Raw genomic sequence first — 18,998 nt, forward strand, 5'->3', positions numbered from 1 at the left:
GTGTATAACACCTTAATATACATCAAATGAATTAATCATTTATCTAAATTCTAATATGAATGGATTTAGCCTCTGTTTTTAATATCTGCTAGAAATAAACATCAAAGCAGAAGAGCATAGTGTGCCACCCCAATGAAGTGAAATATTTTTAAGAAAAATACTACAAAGTCATTTCCTGCCAGTAATAGCTTTCTTCTAAGGTTTTTTCTGTTTATTTGCACAGAAGCATGTCTGCTCAGTGTTGGGTCTGGGCAACAGCACTGACACACCCGCACTGGAATAACACAGCCCTGAACTGGCAGACACCTATTTTGCAAAGAAATTGAGGCAACTAATGTGTGTTTTCCTGTTGTATCACTTCATCGTCTTAGAGGATGATGAATTAAAGCTTGTTCCTTCAAATATATTTCTCCAAGGAAGCTTGGCAGGCATTTGTGAGACTGGCATGGGTACGTTGTGGCTAGTCAGGCTGTCAGGTTTCATTCAAAATGTTTTTTTTTGGTAGCACTTATATTTACAGAAGTTGAATCTTTCAGGCAGCAATATTCTGGGTAAGCCTTGTGCTAATAGGGAGCTTTTCTAACCTTGAACACGGAAAATTTGTTCTTTTTCTGAAAAGGTCATAAGGAAGGCACCAGTCTTCTTTGTCTTTAAATTTTTCTCTTGCAGTCTTTGTGTTGTTTGTTTGTTTTTTGTTTCTTTACATTAGAACAAGGTCCAACCTGAGCACAAGGTGAAGTTTTGGGAAAGCGTTGGGGAGTAAATGCACTCGTAGAGAAAATTTGATTTCAAATCATCCTTCCCAAGAATAGCTCTGGCTCTGGCTGTAGAGTTCAGTAATCCTGACACACAGGCAAATCGGGATTTAGCCATAGCATCTCAGCAGAAAGAGCGCAGAAGGTCAAGGCTGTCTCTGGTGGTGCCAGGTCAAAGCCATTCTTGCCCAGCGCGTGGCTCCGCCAGCATTGCTGGATGAGCTCCATCCTCCCTGCATACCTCCCAAGAAGACCCAAAGGTCTCTGGTGTTTGGGCTGGAATCATGTTTGGGTCACCAAAGGGATTTCCTAAATAGCCAAGCGACAAACCACCTCTTAAATTCAGTAGCATTTCTGCAACAGGAAGAGAGATGGGGTAAGAATAACGAGGGGTAACCAACCCCACAGGCTTGCTTGTGTAGCTTCCTGTGGTCATCAGAGTTAACCAGTGAAGTTTATGTAATGGTGATAAAAGAAATAGAGGAAAGTAAATGAGAAGAAAAGTTATTTTCTTGAGTGACATGATGAGACATTAAATAGAGAATATTTAATTGGCTTTATTATGAATAGCTGTCATTGTAATGCAAGAGAGGAAATAAAGTGGCCGAGATTCTTCTTAAAGCTATTTGTTCTTCATTTCCAATTTACCAGTCCATTACTGTGTTTGAGCTAGTTAAGAGCAATTACACACAGGAAATCCTGGCTGATTAATACAGACCAAACTGCTAAGTCTTCTGAACAACAATTAGGGCTTAGAGACTTTTATGGCTGATACAACAGCCTCTATTACCTATTTCATAGTTAAAGGAATGCATTTTTATAATGCAGAAAGCTGCGAAGAATTAATCACCATTGTAACTAGAGCAGGTCCAACTATTTTTTTTAAGAGTAGTTCATTGGTGAGTTTAGTATTTCTTTCACCCTGCCTGTTGCCGTAGATCTCGCAGGAGTGGTAGGACCAAAGAGATCTCGGAAAGACCCAGCACAAACCCTGGACTTTGTGTTTAGAGCATGAATGAAGTAAAAAAGCATTATTTACAGAAAGTAGCATATTATTACTGTTGTTGTTACTATTCTTCACTATTTGTCCAAGTCTGGTTGTTACGTGAGATGAACAGATTTTGTGCTTATGGCTCCAATTACAACCTCATACTACTTTAATTAGTAGTGTAAAAATTAAAATACTATAACGCTTGTTATTTCAAAAACACTAATGAGTATAAATATTAATGAATCCTCACAACATCCTTTTGAGTTAGTTGAGAAATATTATTATGATCAATATGCCTCTGAAAATTAGACACTGTCATAACTATCATCAGTAACACTGCTCATATTGTAGCTATGATATTTATTACTTAATTGAAATGTATTTACCAGTGCTAGAAACTTACTTAAACCTGTTTTCTTTCTATGGCAATAAATATACTTCAAATTTACTTTTTTCTTCCTACCCAAAACTGTTTTCAGGAACAATGAGAATGTATAGTGGTTACACTAGGTAAAGTGAGCACAGTTAGAACATTTGTACCATAAAATAATGCTACCTGGTTTAGTGATTTGTTGAATTTTTGGTGTTTGTTGCAAATTAGTAGAATTTTTGAGTGGAGCATTTTCAGGGGAAAAGCTTATGTTTATAGTTTTCTTATCCTTTTTTTTTCATACAAATGCAGTTTTGTATCTTTTTGCTCGTAAACCAGAAGGACTCCTTCTCCGTTGTAAAGCTGCACGATATAAGGGCAGTGTTGACTTTTATCAGAGCCTAGTGGCTAAAACTATTTTCCCAACATTTTCAAGCCTAAATCACTGTAACTTTGTTAACTTATAAGAATAATTTAGGAGTTGTTAGGATAAATAACTGAAGTTTCACTTCCTACATAAAAAAAAAAAGAAGAAAAAATCAGGTCTAATGATGTAACATTTATATTAGTTAAAATGTTTCTTTATTACTACATCTGTGCATGTGTGTATCTTCAAGTAAAACATCTTATCTGTTCTGGATTCACTAGGGGATTGTAATCATTCAGTGCTTCTGTAATGAGCAGAAGTCAAGTTATTAATGAATTAGTGTAACCATGTAGACCAGCCACTCATCAAATATGATGATTTGCTAAATCTTGGGTCTTTTTCATGAAAACAGCATCTTCAGTTGCTTCCCTCAGAATAAATATTGCTGATACCGTTCAGCTAATTTTTAATATTTTGGTGAAATGCTCACAGCTTCTGAAAATTGCACCATTTTTATGAGCATGCCCACGTGGAGTTTTAGCAAGGTGATTCTGGGGTGCCAGTGCTGAAAGTGGGGGGCCTTCTTTTTCCTCCTTCTTCTTACATGTTCTTACGTCCTGTTTTGAGTCATATTGTTTCAACAGACAAGACCAGTAGAGTAAATATCCTTGTTTAATACTGTGCTTTTTATCCTATTTGCAGTGATAAGGAGAACAGAAGTGCTCTGGCTGCATGTACATAACAAAAGCCAAGGCTTCTGTGCCCAGAAATGTTGTATTAACAAGAAAGTGCTGAGAACATAGGGGAGGTTAATTTTCCGGGTGATGGTTTTCTTTGTATTTGAAGCTGAAGCAGCAGCTATTTATTTGACAAAATTTAGAGGCAATAATTTATTTTAGAAATAGAGTGTTGTGGGGTTTTTTAAATTATGAATCTGGTCTAATTGAAATACCCTTTGTGAAAGACTGTCTATCTTTTCTAATCTCAAAACCACGTGAATAAATTCCCTAATCTGCCATTTTCAATGCAGGCTGAACAGCAACAGGATAGACAAAAGAGGATTTTCAAAAGCATCAGAGAAGGTTGACTCAAAAATATTTCTACATTTCCATTTGCTTTTCTGTCAGACCTGGAGGTGTGCAGCTCACCCAGGACAGCAGCACTTCACTGTTACTTTGCATTAAATAAATCAAAGCTGCTAGAAAGTCTGAGCAACTACGAGATTTTCCTGCCGATGAATCTCAGTTCAGGCAGAAGTAACAATATCTCTGTCAGACATACCGACGTACCGAGTTTTTCTGTTGCATGTTGGTATCCGTAATTGATTCAGCCTAATTAATATTTTATGTCTGCAGTGGCACAGAGAGAGAGGGAAGTTTGCCACACAACTCTAGAGGGATTTATGGGTTTTCAAAACTCTATTACAGCGTTGTGCAAACACTGTCTTCTCAGGTGTCCTCAGTTGTGCCTTTGACAGCAGAGCCCTTTCAATCACAATTTTTTTTTTCTGCTGCACATGCTTACAAAATTAAAAATGCTTGCTATGGGAGGGTGGATGCCAATTTTAATTGAGTAAACATGTTACCAGGTGATGGGAATATTTGTTCTTACTGCTCAGCAGTCATCGCTCTGTCCAATTTCTGTCACATTGTGTGTTTAGAATATAAATTTTTGGATGCAGGCACAGGACAATGGAGCAACAATTGATGACAAGTTTAATCCTAGACCTCCTTTTTGAAGGAGAAACTATATGAACTAATTTCATATTGGTTATGTCCAGGACCAATTTTGGACTAACACAGGGGAAAAAAAAGAGGTCAAACCTATTCTTTATTTTATTTGTTTTGGAGGAGCCTGATGCTTCATTTCAAATCCCTACAAAGCTCTAGCAGAAAATGTGTTCCTTTATGTAGCGTTATTCTTTGCTTTTACAAGAAATCTTTCTGTGTTGGCACAGTCAGTTTAATTACAGAAAAAAACCCAGCTTAAACAAGAAGGTAGAGTGGGGTTAAGGACTCAAATACATGAACTGCAGGGACATTTTCATAGTTAAGTTCCTTGGGCCATGAGGCAAGGGGTTCCCAGTTAAAATTGAGGGTTTATCATTGTGACTCTGGGTAGAAGCAGCAATAAAAGATATGGAGTGAAATGACATATCCCAAATCTGAATACTTTTTCTTTGTTTTCTGTTCTTAATAAAAGGGAAATGATAGGCACTGAATCTCAACAAAGAGGAATGGGTGGGTGGAGCTTTCCTGTATTTGTTGTCCATGGAAAAAGGTTTTTGCATCCCTTAAATGCAAGGAATGGGTGCTCACCCCAGCATCACATCCTCAGCAGGTGCTCTGGGAGTGGGATCATCTCAGCATCGAAGGAACTGGTGGGGACCCTGAGTTTATCATGGGTAGCCACCATGGTTGCTTGTGACCTGCAGCTCTTTCTTGGAGCAAACAATAAAACCACTTTGGGATCCCAGGTTTTTTTGGCTCTGTTGCTACCATTATTGGGGGATGTTTTCAGCAGGAAGTTGATGCTTATGAAATTATGATCTAGGTACATTCCTAATATGATGAAAATGGTGTGTTCACCTGAGCTGAGAGGCAAAGCTCTGCCCAGCAGGTCCTCCTGCAGCCCTCAGTTTCCACATTCTGGTTTTGCTAATGCATGCTCCCTCTATAGCAATTGTTTCAGTAAAACTGCACCAAATCTCAATTTCTTACGGAGCTTCCATTCCAGGGAGTTTTTTTTTAGTGTGATTATTGCAACTAAATACTAACAGTGTGAATTGGAGTGCATTAAAAACTAAGTATGCTGACTTCAGCTGCTGTGCCACCTCTGAGCTTTAACTACTTTCTATTAAAAACAAAGGATTAAACTCTTGCTGTTCTTCTAATAATGTAGTTAAATGGAGTTAGGACAAAACTCTAAGCCTTCTAATTTCAACTAGGAGACTTCAACACAAATTGCACAGACATGACTGAGTGCAAAATAATATTTCAGACTAAGTTGGACAGCCTTGTCATGTAGCAGAGTCCAACAAAATGTATCCTGCATTTATTCGCAGACACAGATATACATCAGTAAACTGAAAAGCAAATCTGTCGTTCCAGGGAAGACTAGACTAATATCAAAAGTCTGAAATAATTAGCCTGTCATGCAAGAGTACATAGGTGTATTATGTATCGGTATCAGCTATCAGCAGTCTTCCTCTGTAAATATTTTCTTTAGCAAATGAGATTTTCATCAGACAGAGATCGGAAAATAAAAAGACTCAAGACAAAACACTATGATACAAAAATAACCAATTTTTATTTGCTTGGATAGTATTAGATTTTTATTTCCGCTTCCTTTTCTGAGTGTATAGGTGATCTACCTTGAACAAACAGACTGCTAGAGATTAATTTTCTAACAAAATTCACAAAACATCTTAAAAATAACCTGCAATTTATTTTTTAATAAAACATAGGTAAGGTAATTGTGCAGATAGTCAAAATCAGACAGTCAGCAGTAAAATCGTTGTAGTTTTCTTTCTTACACTCCTGTGGGAATCCATCTTAGTGAAACCCAGAGGAACCTTCTGTGCCTTAAGAGGAAAGAAATAAATGCAATTATATAAAAATTAGTGAAAAAAAAATAGAACTTAATAAAGAACTAGTTTCCTTGCAACTTACAGAAGCTTCAAAACTACATTGGAGGTGAGTTCCTGGTTTTAGCATAATTTTGCTTCCTAAGTTATTAGGGACAATAACAATCCCATTTTGTGCTGAATTGCTATAAGTATAGATAGTTGTTTTAAAATGTTAAGGAAATAAATATATTAAGAATAAGATCTAAAATGGGAAAACAACAGTGATTTAAAAGGCATTATAAAGCAAAATCAAGAAGAATTTAATTCTGGTGTCTATGCAGAAACGTAGGAAGCAGTCCCAGCCTGCAGTAGTTTTTAATCTAATTTTTCTGATTTCCAGTCTCTTTTATTTAGTTAGTTAGTTTTAATATCTGAAATAGGAAAAAATATACTTAGTGCCCTCTTCTGGAAAACCAGATCTTACTGTGCAGAGCACCCCAATGAAATTCCGGTACTCAGAAATGCAAATCTTCGCATCAAATGTTCTCCTCTTTAGCTGAGTTACATGCCTGAATCCATGGAGTGTGTGGCTCTGTGTTTAGGCAGAACAAGTGCCTTTTATCTCTTTAACTGCCTGCAGAACTCTGTTCTTATCAGGGCTATGTTAAAACCAACAATTTATGTTCCTCCTTGGGCAGCTAATGACCCAGATTTGGAAATGGAATCTTCTATTCTCTTTTCTTTTGTTCTTTGCCCCCCCAAAAAAGCTTTCTTGAAAAGGGAAACAAATCAGAGGGTTTTAGTCAGGTCTTTAAAAGCATGACTCCTCAGATTTTTATGTGCAAGAGTGGAAGAGTGCAGCGATGGTGTTGATGGTGATGCTGTGAAGGGCTGTGCAGCTGGCAAGGCACAGGGGATGCTCTGTGCTTCTTCCTGTCCTGTTTGCTCTCCTCTCATTTTTTGAAGAGATGCCCATCGTCACCACAGTCCATTTACCCCTTGGAAGATGTCCACAGCATCACAAGGATGACAGACAAAAAGCCTTGCTTTGTTCTTTGTGATTTCAGTTTATTTTTCCTTATGTCAGAAAATAGAAATGTTGCTTCCAGTGAATTAGACCCACATGCACATCGAGATACAGCTCAGAGTCTTCTAATCTCATATGGAACTGGAAAATGAATCTTTCACTGAACAGAGAGAGCATTTTTGGACCAATGTCCCTGGCATATATCTGAATACTTTCATTCTCCTTTCACATCCACTTTGGGGCTCTTAAACTTCTATTTTCTAATGCTTTTTGAAGGTCTCATCTTTCTTGTCTTGGATTCCTGTCTTTGAGTCTTCTAAGAGTGCCCTGAGAACTATGACCATCATTTCAACGACAGTGCTAACTTCTTTGTATTATTCACCCTTTCTACTGCTAGAGTAGAAAAAGCAATTTTGATATGCTAAGAGCAAATTTTAATAGAAAGAACATATCCTGTGGTTCTGTAGTTGCTAATTTCTGCTGCTAAGTGAATTATTTAATAGTGAATAAATTAATTAGATATACTAAGCATTCAGCCCACTTTCATGGCTTGGTTCTCGCATAATTGCTACAAAGCTGCACCACTTGGATGGTAAACTTCACATAAAAGAGCTTTTTAGAGTCTTTCCACATCCAGTCTGCCCAGCTCAAGAAATATTTCTCTTAAAGGAGACATTATGTAGTGTTTCATTAAAAGCATTGATTATTAAGCATTGATTTCTCCTGCTGTCCTTCAGACCTTACACATGTTACTCCAAAGTCAACGAAGGTGAGCATCAGTCAAGTGAGTGTGGATGTGAACAATGTGAACTCCCCATCTGTGTTAGCTACCCTGGGCTGCCTTTATAATCTGTGTACTCCAGGGTGTAAAACTAAGGTTAAAATAGACACCAAAGACTGGTCAGAGGAATCATACCCCAAACAGGCTTTTGGCACCGTTGTCTGGGAAAGAGAGTGTTGCTACATGAGGTTGTAGGTGCAAAAAGGGTAAATGTATATAGAGAATGACTGGAGAGGTCAATGGCAGGGACATCCCTCAAAGTAGACAGCTGCAGAGAGTGGCTCCAAGCTGCAAACTGTGAGAGCCTGGGAAAGCATTTTGGGGAAGGATGACTATAAGCAAGCTTTTCTTTCTGAGTCGGCTTTAGGCTACTGTCCAAGGCAGGATAGTGAACTGGATGGACTTTGGGTCTGACCAAATACAGATATTATTATGACCACAGATATTCCAAGAGAATCACAGTTACATGTTTTGTGTGATTTTGTATGGATTTGAAGGTTTTCTGTGTTTCCTAGGTTTGGGATAGTTGTTGTCTCCTTCGAAAATTTTATTTGATCCTAGGCTACTTTTCTACTTTTATCCTTACTACAAAACAATGCAAATTTATTTGTTTGTCTTTTACTTCTTTTCCTTAGATATAATGTATGGTGTGTTAGAATCACAACATTAACTTTGTACTAGATAATTTAATTCTCATTTCCAAGTTTCTGAGCAGGACTATAAAACAGGCAAGTGCAGTGCTTGGAGAATTTCCTTCCAGTCTTACCCTACGCCTGCTGCAGAGTGGGAGGGGAACCTGGGAGTTTATACTGTGTGATATGAATACTGATAAAAGTTTAAAAACAACAACAACAAAAAAAGCTCATTTCATAATCCACACTCATAATTATTAATAACTTGATTGCAAATGCTTCCGATAACCTAAGCAGGAGTAAGTGCACAAAGTCTGATGCAAAAATCCTACCGAGTGTTTTGTAGCTGCCATTTTATTTACTGGTTAAAAATGGAGCAGTCGTCCTTTAAGCCAGTGGCTGCAAGTGCTTGCTGGTGCCAGCGGAGTGCTGTGAGGGACAGGTGGCTCGGGAGCAAAAGGAGGCTTTTGTAATTGCTTGGCAGGGCAGAGCTGTGTTAGAGAGCAGCAGCAGTTGGCAGATTGGATTAACGCTGTCCTGGGGGTGAGATCTGGCAGACGAGCTGTATGTTAATACCTGTAGCCTAAGTTGGTTCTGGAGCTGCATTTGTCACAAAAAGTGCATCCACTTTACCTCCACCACGTCACAAAGTCATAAATCCTAAAGCCGGCCTTGAAGTTCCCTTTTGGCATCGTCAGCAGGGTAAGGCTCTCAAAAGTGTAATTTGGAAACAAATCTTTTAAGAAATAATTATTATAATGAAACAACTGAGATAGATTATCAGTTTGTGGAACATGAAGTAACAGCATTATCTTACAACACTGCATTCCATCTATTACTGTAGTGGATGTTGCCATCCCACTTTATTTATGGTTATTTTGCAAACTAGAGACGACACTACTTGTGAAAGAGTAACTCCTTGCCTTTGCTGGTTTGGAGACCTTTCATCTGGTGGCTGGAAAATCAGCTTCTAATCCCAGCACTCCCTCTGTATGTTTGTGGGAGAGATTTACATATTAACTGTGGATATTGCCTGCAGCACATGGCCCTATTACAATTGGCTTGAGCTCAAGTTAAAAACGTTTCTGAAATGCAACTCCCCATGGCATGAATGTGCTGTCCCTTCCTGATGTCACCTTGATGTGAGATTGTTGCTGCTCCGAGGAAGCCTTTCCAGGGTGGGTGACAGGGCATTCACAGCACTGCGTGACTGGACAGCTGTTCAGGTTGTCCTCTGCTCCAAGGACAAGCTCATAGAGAAGGCTTCTTCAAGCTTATATTGTAATGATTTAATTTTCAGTCTTCGAGATTAAATTGTTAAAAGATTTGAAAAATAGAGCCATGCAGAGACTCCTCCTCATGATCCACTGCCTCTTGTGTTCTTCCACTCTCCAACCTTTGTACATCGCATTTTATTCTCTTCTTCCAAATCAAACACTAAAATTTCTTCCTGATTTTGGAGATACCAAGTAGCTGATCCTTGTTTTCCTGTGACATTGGGTAGCAGTGGAGCAGCTCCTTGTTCATACTGATGTGGCTGAGACGAGGCGCTGACCTGTTGGGTCTCTTTGAGACATTGACTGCTTAGTGCTGGCTGTGTCATTTCCCCCAGGCTCAGTTACACTGCTGGGTCGGGATCTTCCCCTCCTCTTCCCAAGAAAAATCGTTTCCTCCAATAACTAAATTGTAACACGTACATTCCCTGGGTATATATCTTGCTCCTGTTGCCCAAACATTTATTTAAGTTAGTTCCTCTGGAAGGCAGAGACAATTATAGAAAATCCAACATGTTGCCATATGCTCTGTGTGTCGGTTGATCCAGAGACCCCTTCTTCTTGTCAACTTTCCTACTTAAACCTATTTCCCCCATCTCTGCCCTTTCCTGAGCTCCCCAGACCATCCTGGAGTGTTGCAGCACTCTCAGTGTGTGCTTCCTGTGGCTGTGACCACATCACACATGTGGCTGATCAGCTGAATATGGTGCAGTGGGTAAGAACATCCCAAATCAAGTGTTTGATAACAGCTGTGGGTTATTTGGCTGCCAGCTCAACCAGTGCACAGGAAATGCTCATTGATAGCATTTCATTATGGTTTTCCTAATTTAATTAGAGGCACAAAGAGAAAGGGGCGGTGTTCCTTGGAGGGCTGTAGAAACAGGTTGGCATATGACATGAGACTGTATTAGAGATACATTACTTCGGAAGAGATAAATGTAAAGGGATAATTCAATGTAGAGACAAAAGAGAATTTGATGTCTCAGAAGAAAACAAAATAGGTCAGTATCACAATTTGAAGGTGAGGATGTTGGAAAGATCTCAAATTATATGGCTTTATTGATTTGTTTAGTCTTGCAAGCAATTGAGCTTCACTGAATGTAGAGTACAGAATACCAGTATGGATTTTGGCATGTTTGTTTTTTTTATTACAGTGACATAAAAGGAATAGATAGCATGTGTTCTTTCAGACAATCTAATTCCAGGCTGGTTACTATGAAGTGCCTATTAGCAATAACATGGTGGTAATAATTTGCTAAAATAGTTGGGCTGGGAAGAATACTACTGTCCAGTCTGTCTCCACTGAGAGAAAAAAATGAAAGGACTATTACCTAACTGCCCGCAAACCATGCCTCACACAGAGGTAAATCACTCTAAATCACTCTAAGTCACAAATACATGGGAGAATGAAGATCAGAGAAGTCAGTAGTCAGTTACAGGAATGGATTTCTCATCTCTTTGTAGGGCCAGTTCAACACATAATGGGAAAAGAAGGATTTCTTCTCAATAGAACAGAGGGGTTCAAGTTATTCATCAGTTTTCAGGTTGTACAGCCCCAACAAAACCAATGGTATCATAAAGAATTTTGATCAAGGCAAACTATGTTGATTCATTAAGTTAAAACTTGGTCTTTGATGTTGACTTTCTTCAAAAACACAGAAAATTCTACAAACAGGTACAATGACCTGCTTTAGTTGTCCACAGAATACCATAAAGAGTGAGGCATTTTTAGTCAGACAATTATCCTTTTCTCTACTGGAAGATTTGTGTACGAATTACATAGTTACTCTGTAAAAATAACACAATATTTGCTTGTTGGTGACTGACTAATAGAAGAATCAATGTGACAGTGTGGTAGTGACTCAGGTCGTCCTTTACTGTGCATGGTGTATGCATGTAGTAGAAGGAAACACAACCTCTGTTTAATATTTGCTTGTGGTTTTCCTACTGAGCTTGTTTTTCCCTTTCATGCCATTGTTAAATAACAGGGTACCAAATATGTGAGCTGTTTGACAATGCAGAGCAGCAGCCTTCCTGCATTCTACTTTATTCTCTTTTCCCTCTTAATTTGTCGACTTCAGAGCCTGGTTGAATATCACAGATATTAAAGGCCAAATCTTCTTTTACCTTCATATTTTGCATCACAGCATGAGTTACCGTTTAAAGGTGCCAGGACCATTTTGAAAGGTGGAGTATGTAATTACGTCGAATGTTTGGGATTATTCAATCGGTTTGGCATTCATATGTGCATTTGGGGATTTGTCTGCTCTTAGCACAAGTAGGAAAATGGGCTATATAATCTACTTCCAGCAAATGTCTTCTTAGAGATTCTTTGTGGGAAACCCCTTTAATGGATCTGGCAGTTCCTGTTCCACCGGCCACTTGTGCTCTATTTTTACTCTCTTACTATAGAGTATAAAAGGGAATAGATTATATAGACAATTTGAGTCTGTTAAGAATCTTGAGGGGATCTATTATTTGGAGATATACTTTAATGTAACAGAATAAAAACTAATTTCTTTTACCCAGATAACTACTGAATGTTCTATGATTAATTACATTAAAATATATTCATGCTATTTTCAGACTTTAGCCAACCGTTGTAGAGTTTTATTTATTATGATTATTTAGAGTGTTCATTTTTATGTGGGGGTACTGGAATGACTTTTTTTGAATGAAATGTGCAATTCCTGAAAAAGAAGAAAGACATTAATACTAGAAAATTTGTATTAAGCCTTGCAAACTGCTTTATAAGACAGCTACCCTGTAGACTACCCCCTGTACTCTAAGTTTTGTGGGATTTGTTGTGAGTTTTCTAGATAATTCTTTAACGTAGGTAACACTACTGCATGAAGGACCAGGTGGCTCTATGGAGTCATGTAGAAAATGAATGCAAAGGATGTTTTATTCCTGTATCTATCAAGTAAGTAATAATCAGGAGATCATGGCAGACAGTCCACCTGAGTTTAATCTCGTATCTGCGAACTGTTTAATATGCTGAGTGGTAGGACCCTAAATTAGCTGTTTTGATAAATCAGCCTGTTGGAAGATGAAAGGATTGGGCTGATTTGGGGGAGTCTTCTTCTAAGGGCTTTTTCTCCCTTCTTTGCTTGTAAACCTCCTTGAAAGAAAGTCTGCATGTACCTCTTGTTTGTATAGACTCAGCACCTTGTCATACGAACATAAAAGAAAGTCTTTCGATAAATGCTGATTACTGCTGGTGCTAGCATGATATCACCCCACAATGTGTGACAGAAACTGGCACAGACGATGGAAGTGTAAACTAAACTCTTCTCTTTTTTTCTGATACTAGTGATAAATCCTCAGCAGGTAGTGTAATATTTCATACCAGCCAAAATATACTGAAAACACATTTCGCAGTCTCCTCCTAAAAATTCCCTAATTTCCATCTAAAACCTTTCTCCTACTCCTTTGTGAGTTGCATGGGCTGTGCCAAATTGAAAATAATGGTGTCAGTTTCAAACTTCTAACAAGAAGTTAATGAAAGTGAAGTCTCTGTGTGACAAAACAGGTGAGATGTAGGGAGGTAACAGGATCTTGCCTGTCTTTTTGGACTTACATCAAGTATTTGTGCAGTTGCTTTGGGGCAAGCACAAAACCTATGGATTGTAATTTAAATTATATGAAGAGTCACAATGAATAAATTAATCCAAATCCATTCTGTTCTTAAGTAAAGTATATTTTCTATTTACGTAAGCCCTACTGGACCAGGATCTGTATGCTTGGAGATGAAGCAACTGTTTTCAAGGAGATGTTACTCTACCATTCACACCATATTTTGATCTGCAGTGATGTGGCACAAAAATTGCTTCTTCCATTTTGTTTCTGTAGCTTGTAGAACCACAATTTGCTTGTTATTTTGGAATCTGGTGGTGGTGGTGGAGAGGCACATGCTCTTCTCTGCTGCTGTATGTGCTGCAGTGTTTGCAGTTCCGTTGTCATCTGGTCAGGTCCAGGTTTATTTGTTGATTATGTAAAATTAGATCAGTGGCTTCGCAACAAAGTGCTGTTGTATATAATTAGTCCTGTATTTTTCTGAATTTTAGAGAGATAAATTGCCTTTTCAAGACTTAAGTGGAAGCAGATAGATCTGTCTCTTGGATCCTTTACGATTTCAGTGTAAACATCACATATTGCAGAGCATAATGTAGATTGAAAGTAAGCAAGATCTGTGCTGTGACCTGGGATGAGAAGCCCAGTGGGAGGGTGTTTCTGGCACAGTGGTTTTAGCATAATGACTTTTACAGAACCCATTGGTCACAGCTGGCACGGGACCTTTTGTGACCCAATTTTGGTAATACCTAGAACCCTTCAGAGCAATCTCAAATCTGTGCTGACTTATGTTGGCGGGATGACTTGGCACACAGGGTCTACAGAGAAAACAATTGCCAAAAACTCTGCTACCTTCAAATATGCCTCTCTACTGAGAGGAGCTGTGTGCTTCTGGGATCCAGCCAAAAATCAGGGCTAAGAGCATCAAATCAGTCCAATGGCTTTTACCACACCCCTTGGATAGAGAAGGGGAATGCAGTTAATATGGTTATTTGTGTTGGCTAATCCTCAGAAGCAGAGACGTTAAATGAAATGGATACCAACTTTTAAGCACTGTGCAGTCTCCGAGGCTTACCTTTGGATTTCAGAATCCACTTTTCCATTGTGTGGGGATTTCCTACTGATAAGTGAATAGCCTAATTCAGCTTGACCCTGGTGGAAATTTTAGTTGAGATACTAAGCAGATGTAGTCATCCTCTCAAAAAGTTAAAATAACTTAATTTGGTTTGTGTATCTAAGAGGAAAACAACCATTTCATTTCTCAGAAAGTCATTAAGTGATGTTTCTCTTGGATTCTTGTCTTCTTAGGAGGGTTGCTCACAGTGTGTTTTCCAAACAGACTTGAATTAGTAGGAATGAGAAGGACTTTTGAGCTACATGCACTGACTTTTGAGCTACATGCACTCCTGTCCTTAAGAACTATAATAATAATAAATGTCTGATCCTGAAATCATTGCTAATACAGGTAGTTTCTGTTTACATGAGCAAACCTATGGATTTTAAGGATTTATCTGAGAAAAGATGGCTCCTGTGAATGAACTCTGCCAGCTGCAAGCCTTTGAAGACTGCATGGTACAGGCACAACTGGTGTGAGATATTTTAGAATCTGTCCAAAGACCCAAGAGGATGATAAATTATGTTCAGAAGATAAAGGAGCTCTTTGAGAGTCCCACAACTTTTGTTTTCCCCACTCCTAAACTCTTTTGGGAAATAAAATGTTTTACCTCAATCTTCATTAGTGGCTCTAAGACAGCTTTAAACTCTAGCATGGCTGTGGGGACTCTGTACCACGAGCAAGTACATCAGCAGATGTCCTGCCCAAAACTTCCTTCGCTGTTTCTTTTCCCTCCAGCCTGCCACATTTCTCTATTTTGCCCTGAAGGGGTCTGTTCGTACTCATTTTGGGGCCTAGCTTCTGCCTCTGCTAACTGACAACACACCATGGCTTGCTACCTTGAACATCAGCCCTTGTTTCAGTTCACAATTTATATATTTACATCATGTTCTACATCCTACTGCCAGGATATTTGATTACAAAAGTTATTCAGTACTTAATGGCAATGTATTGTTAGGTTTTTCAGCTCTGCAGACAAACTTAGTCTTCCAGTGCATTTTCTTTAAGGATTTTTAGCGGTCTTAGAACTTCATCAAAGTGTAATAAAATCTAAGGCCATATGTATCAGCCAGCTCTCCAATATCAGCATTTTAATATTCAAGAGCTCTTTGGTATGATTGGGTGTAGATGAGATACTGATAACTGATTTTGTATCCTCTGAGAAAGGTCGATCTAAAAAGGACACCTGTGCTAAAATAAATGCTGGCTTGCAGTGAATTCACTTCTGTTCCTAGAGCTTCCCTGATATCGATACACCAGAGAATCACCTTGCTGGAGGAGTCTTTCTGTATCTAAATGCCTAAAAGGAGATATGATTTTGGGATGTAACCTGATGATATCCTTGTAACGAAGGGAGTGAATTGCACAGAGGAAGAAGTGAATCCCATCAATCTGGCATCAGTCTCTGTGTTTCATAGGTAGAAATCCAGTGCTTTTGCCTCTGTAGTGTGGTGGTAGCTTTTCTTCAGGGGGTTCATACAATGGTGAGAGGATTTAGTGTTTGGATTAAAATTGTAACAGAGAAGTTTGTTTTAATATCTACAGGGTGACGTGCCTTGTGTTTTTCTGCCTTAATACTGAGCCCCTGAAATATGTAAGCCTGTTATAGATACCACCACGCAGGCTTGCCCTCGAGGGCGATGAGTAGTAAGTCACACCTACTTATCTGTGATGCTAGCGATCTGCTTGGGATGGCCACTGCTGAGGCTGGCAGCACCATCCAGGACATCTTGTGGTTCCTTGGCGTAAAAAAAAAAAAAAAAATTATGCAAAACTAGAAGTACTTAGGAAAAATAATTTTGATCAGACAAACTTGATTGATGGAGCAAGTATTCAAAAATTTCCTCCTTTGTCCTCTGGGAGAGGATGCTTTATGAGGGCTACTGGAGAGCAAATGGCTTAAAGATTTAAGTGGGAGTCAAACAAAATTATTATTAATAGACCTGTTTATTTGTTTATTTATTAGCATACAGTAGTAGAAGAGAATTGCAGAAGTGAGTGCCTGTATAAATGTGTATAAAGTCATCCATATTTAGACCTTTCACACTCGTGCCCTGACTCTTGTGTTGCTCAGCATTGCTCACCTTGGGCAAACACAGATCTCTGTTAGGGATTGTGTTGTCACTAGGGGAAAATCACCAGCTCTTATATCACTGACCTTGACTCTGACATTATTATTATTTACTACTTAGAAAATAAGTAATAAACTCTCCCTTCTGAGATGACCTGACATGCAAGCTGACAAGCTCCTCCCCAAGGCCCAAAGAGGGCAGTTTGATATGAATATGCAACTTAGTAGGTCAAACAAACGTGAGGTCAGCTTGACACCCTAAGTCAACAAGGTTTTATTTACTGACTTACAGGGGTCTTACAACTTGTTCTGAGATCACCCAGCATCACTCCCACTTTTGTGGGAATAAAGCAAAAAAAATGCATTATATCTGTGTTGTCTCTAGTTATAATGATGGAGAATGTCTCCAGCTGACCAAGATGTCCTCATTAATGGTTGTTCTATATTTAGCCCTTGCAGAGACCATGTGCCCCCAGTTTAATCAAAGACCTGGTAGTCATGGTAACGACACAGAACATCTGGGTGTATACGATTTGCCAAACACTGTAATAAAGTGCAAGATGGAAAGAAGACACAACAGCATTAGGTTAATTACTGTGTTGTCCTTTTCTACTACAGATTTTGAAGTGTTTATAAGAGTGCCCTAGCCATAAATGCTAGATTGTTTTTGCAGGAAAAAAAAAAGCCCTATTAACACAGATGACAATTACTAATCTCTTTTTTGTTTTGTTTTGTTTCTGAATTTCATTTTGCAGGTGTATCAGCATTCATATACGGCATATTATGTCCTCAGCAAAATACCTCATGGGTAAGTAATTTGTCAATGTCTTCATTTTAAAACTCAGCCATTAAGGATTCTGCAAAATAATGTGTATCGTGACAAATGGTTTCCTGTGACAGCCCTGGTCTGGCATTCAGCTGCAGCATCCACTGAGCTGTGTATTGTACAAAAGATGACATAGTCTGGAAACAGAAGTACTCAGCTTCCCTGGAGAGTCAAACTGTGTGAATTTCATATTCCAGTTTTCAAGTTTTTGGCTAGAATGTGGATGTGTTGGCATCAGGCTGAGAGCTGCAGTTGGCCACCCACCAGATCACTGTCAGAGAATCTATCCAGGGGTGTTTAGGCCCTTAAATTTGGTCAGAATTGAGGCATCTCCCTTCAGTTTTGGGTCTCCTGGAAGATTCCTATGATACAAATGCTCCCTCTAGCATCCCATCTGAAAGCAGATAGACCAGTAGTCCGTTCCCAGGATCCTAATGCTGCTTAGATACATGCGCTTGCAATTATTCTGAAGCTACAAGCCTTCAACTTTATGGTTTGTCTTTCCAGAGAGTGAGGTAAGTTCAGGCAAACAAAAATGCTACATAGGCTTTACACAGCATTTCTAAACTTAATGAAAACCTATTCCTTTACCTAAATCATGTAGCATACAAGTAATAGACTTCCATCACACAATGACTCTTCATTTAGGTCCCCCTATCCAGTGGAAGTCCTGGGATGGGCTCTGTGTTTAACACAGGCATCAATTAGCTTGAAGAGATTGTTCTTTAGCTTTGATTAGTTGCAGTTATTTAAATCCCTCTTTCTCAGCTTTGTCTTTGTGGCACTCCAGGTTACCTGTGGCTCTAACTCCATCACCCTGCAGATCATCTTGCCTGTCTTGTTTCTCTAGAATTTAGCCCATAGTGTCTACCTGCTTTTCCCTTAAAAGGTACCTTTTTAAAGTATACTTTAAGGACTGGCCCAGCTGGTTAGGAATTAAATGCCATCACACTAATAAGACACGCGTAGGCACGTGATGATACATAGTGTTTCAGAGTGACGTTTCTATAGCATCAATGGAAATGCATAAGTTGCACAGCAAAATTCCACAAGTCATTGTCAGTAAATACAGAGCAAAAAGCCAGGAAGCTGATACCAGGTTGTGTGTTTTAAGTATCATGTTGGTGATGACTGTGTGGGGATGGTAAAAAGGGACGATATTGTTATTCTCTGCCATTTCTGTTGAACATTTCACATGACTGGTTATAAAACATGTAATTTCAGTATTTGCTTTGCTTCTTCACTAAGTTGTTATTTCTATGGATTATGGCTAAACAGGTAGTAAAAGTTTTGGATCTTTGCACTACGTGGCAAAACCTGCAAATTTAAAAAAAAAAAAAAATTCTGCCTGGTTTATACACAGGGTAATCACAGCATCACCAGATAACTGAGACTGGAAGGGCTCTTCCAAGGTCCAACCTCCTGCTCAAAGCAGGTTACTCAGAGCTTTATCCAGTTGGGTTTTGAAAATCTGCAAGGATGGGATCTGCCCAGCCTCATTGGGCACCCTGTTCCAGTGCCTGCCTGTCCTCATGGGGAGAAAGTTTCTCCTTATATCCAGTGTGAACCTCTCCTTTCAGTTTAGACCCACTCTCTCTCACCCATACCACTGTATTAAATGGATTACTGTGTCTCTGACTTACGAAAAC

General features: G+C 38.9%; 1 protein-coding gene across 3 annotated transcripts in view; it reads left to right on the top strand.

Moving 5' to 3' along the window:
• Positions 1–18,998, top strand: part of DPP6 (dipeptidyl peptidase like 6) — a 508,132-nt gene that overhangs the window by 365,911 nt on the left and 123,223 nt on the right. For all 3 annotated transcript variants that reach the window (XM_086741833.1, XM_086741830.1, XM_086741831.1), the window contains exon 6: positions 17,279–17,331. In XM_086741833.1, coding sequence (XP_086597959.1) covers positions 17,279–17,331 — 53 coding nt within the window. The remainder of the gene's footprint in view (positions 1–17,278; positions 17,332–18,998) is intronic.

This window comes from Chlamydotis macqueenii, chromosome 2, assembly GCF_036417535.1.
Source record: "Chlamydotis macqueenii isolate bChlMac1 chromosome 2, bChlMac1.mat, whole genome shotgun sequence".
Lineage (NCBI taxonomy): Eukaryota > Metazoa > Chordata > Aves > Otidiformes > Otididae > Chlamydotis > Chlamydotis macqueenii.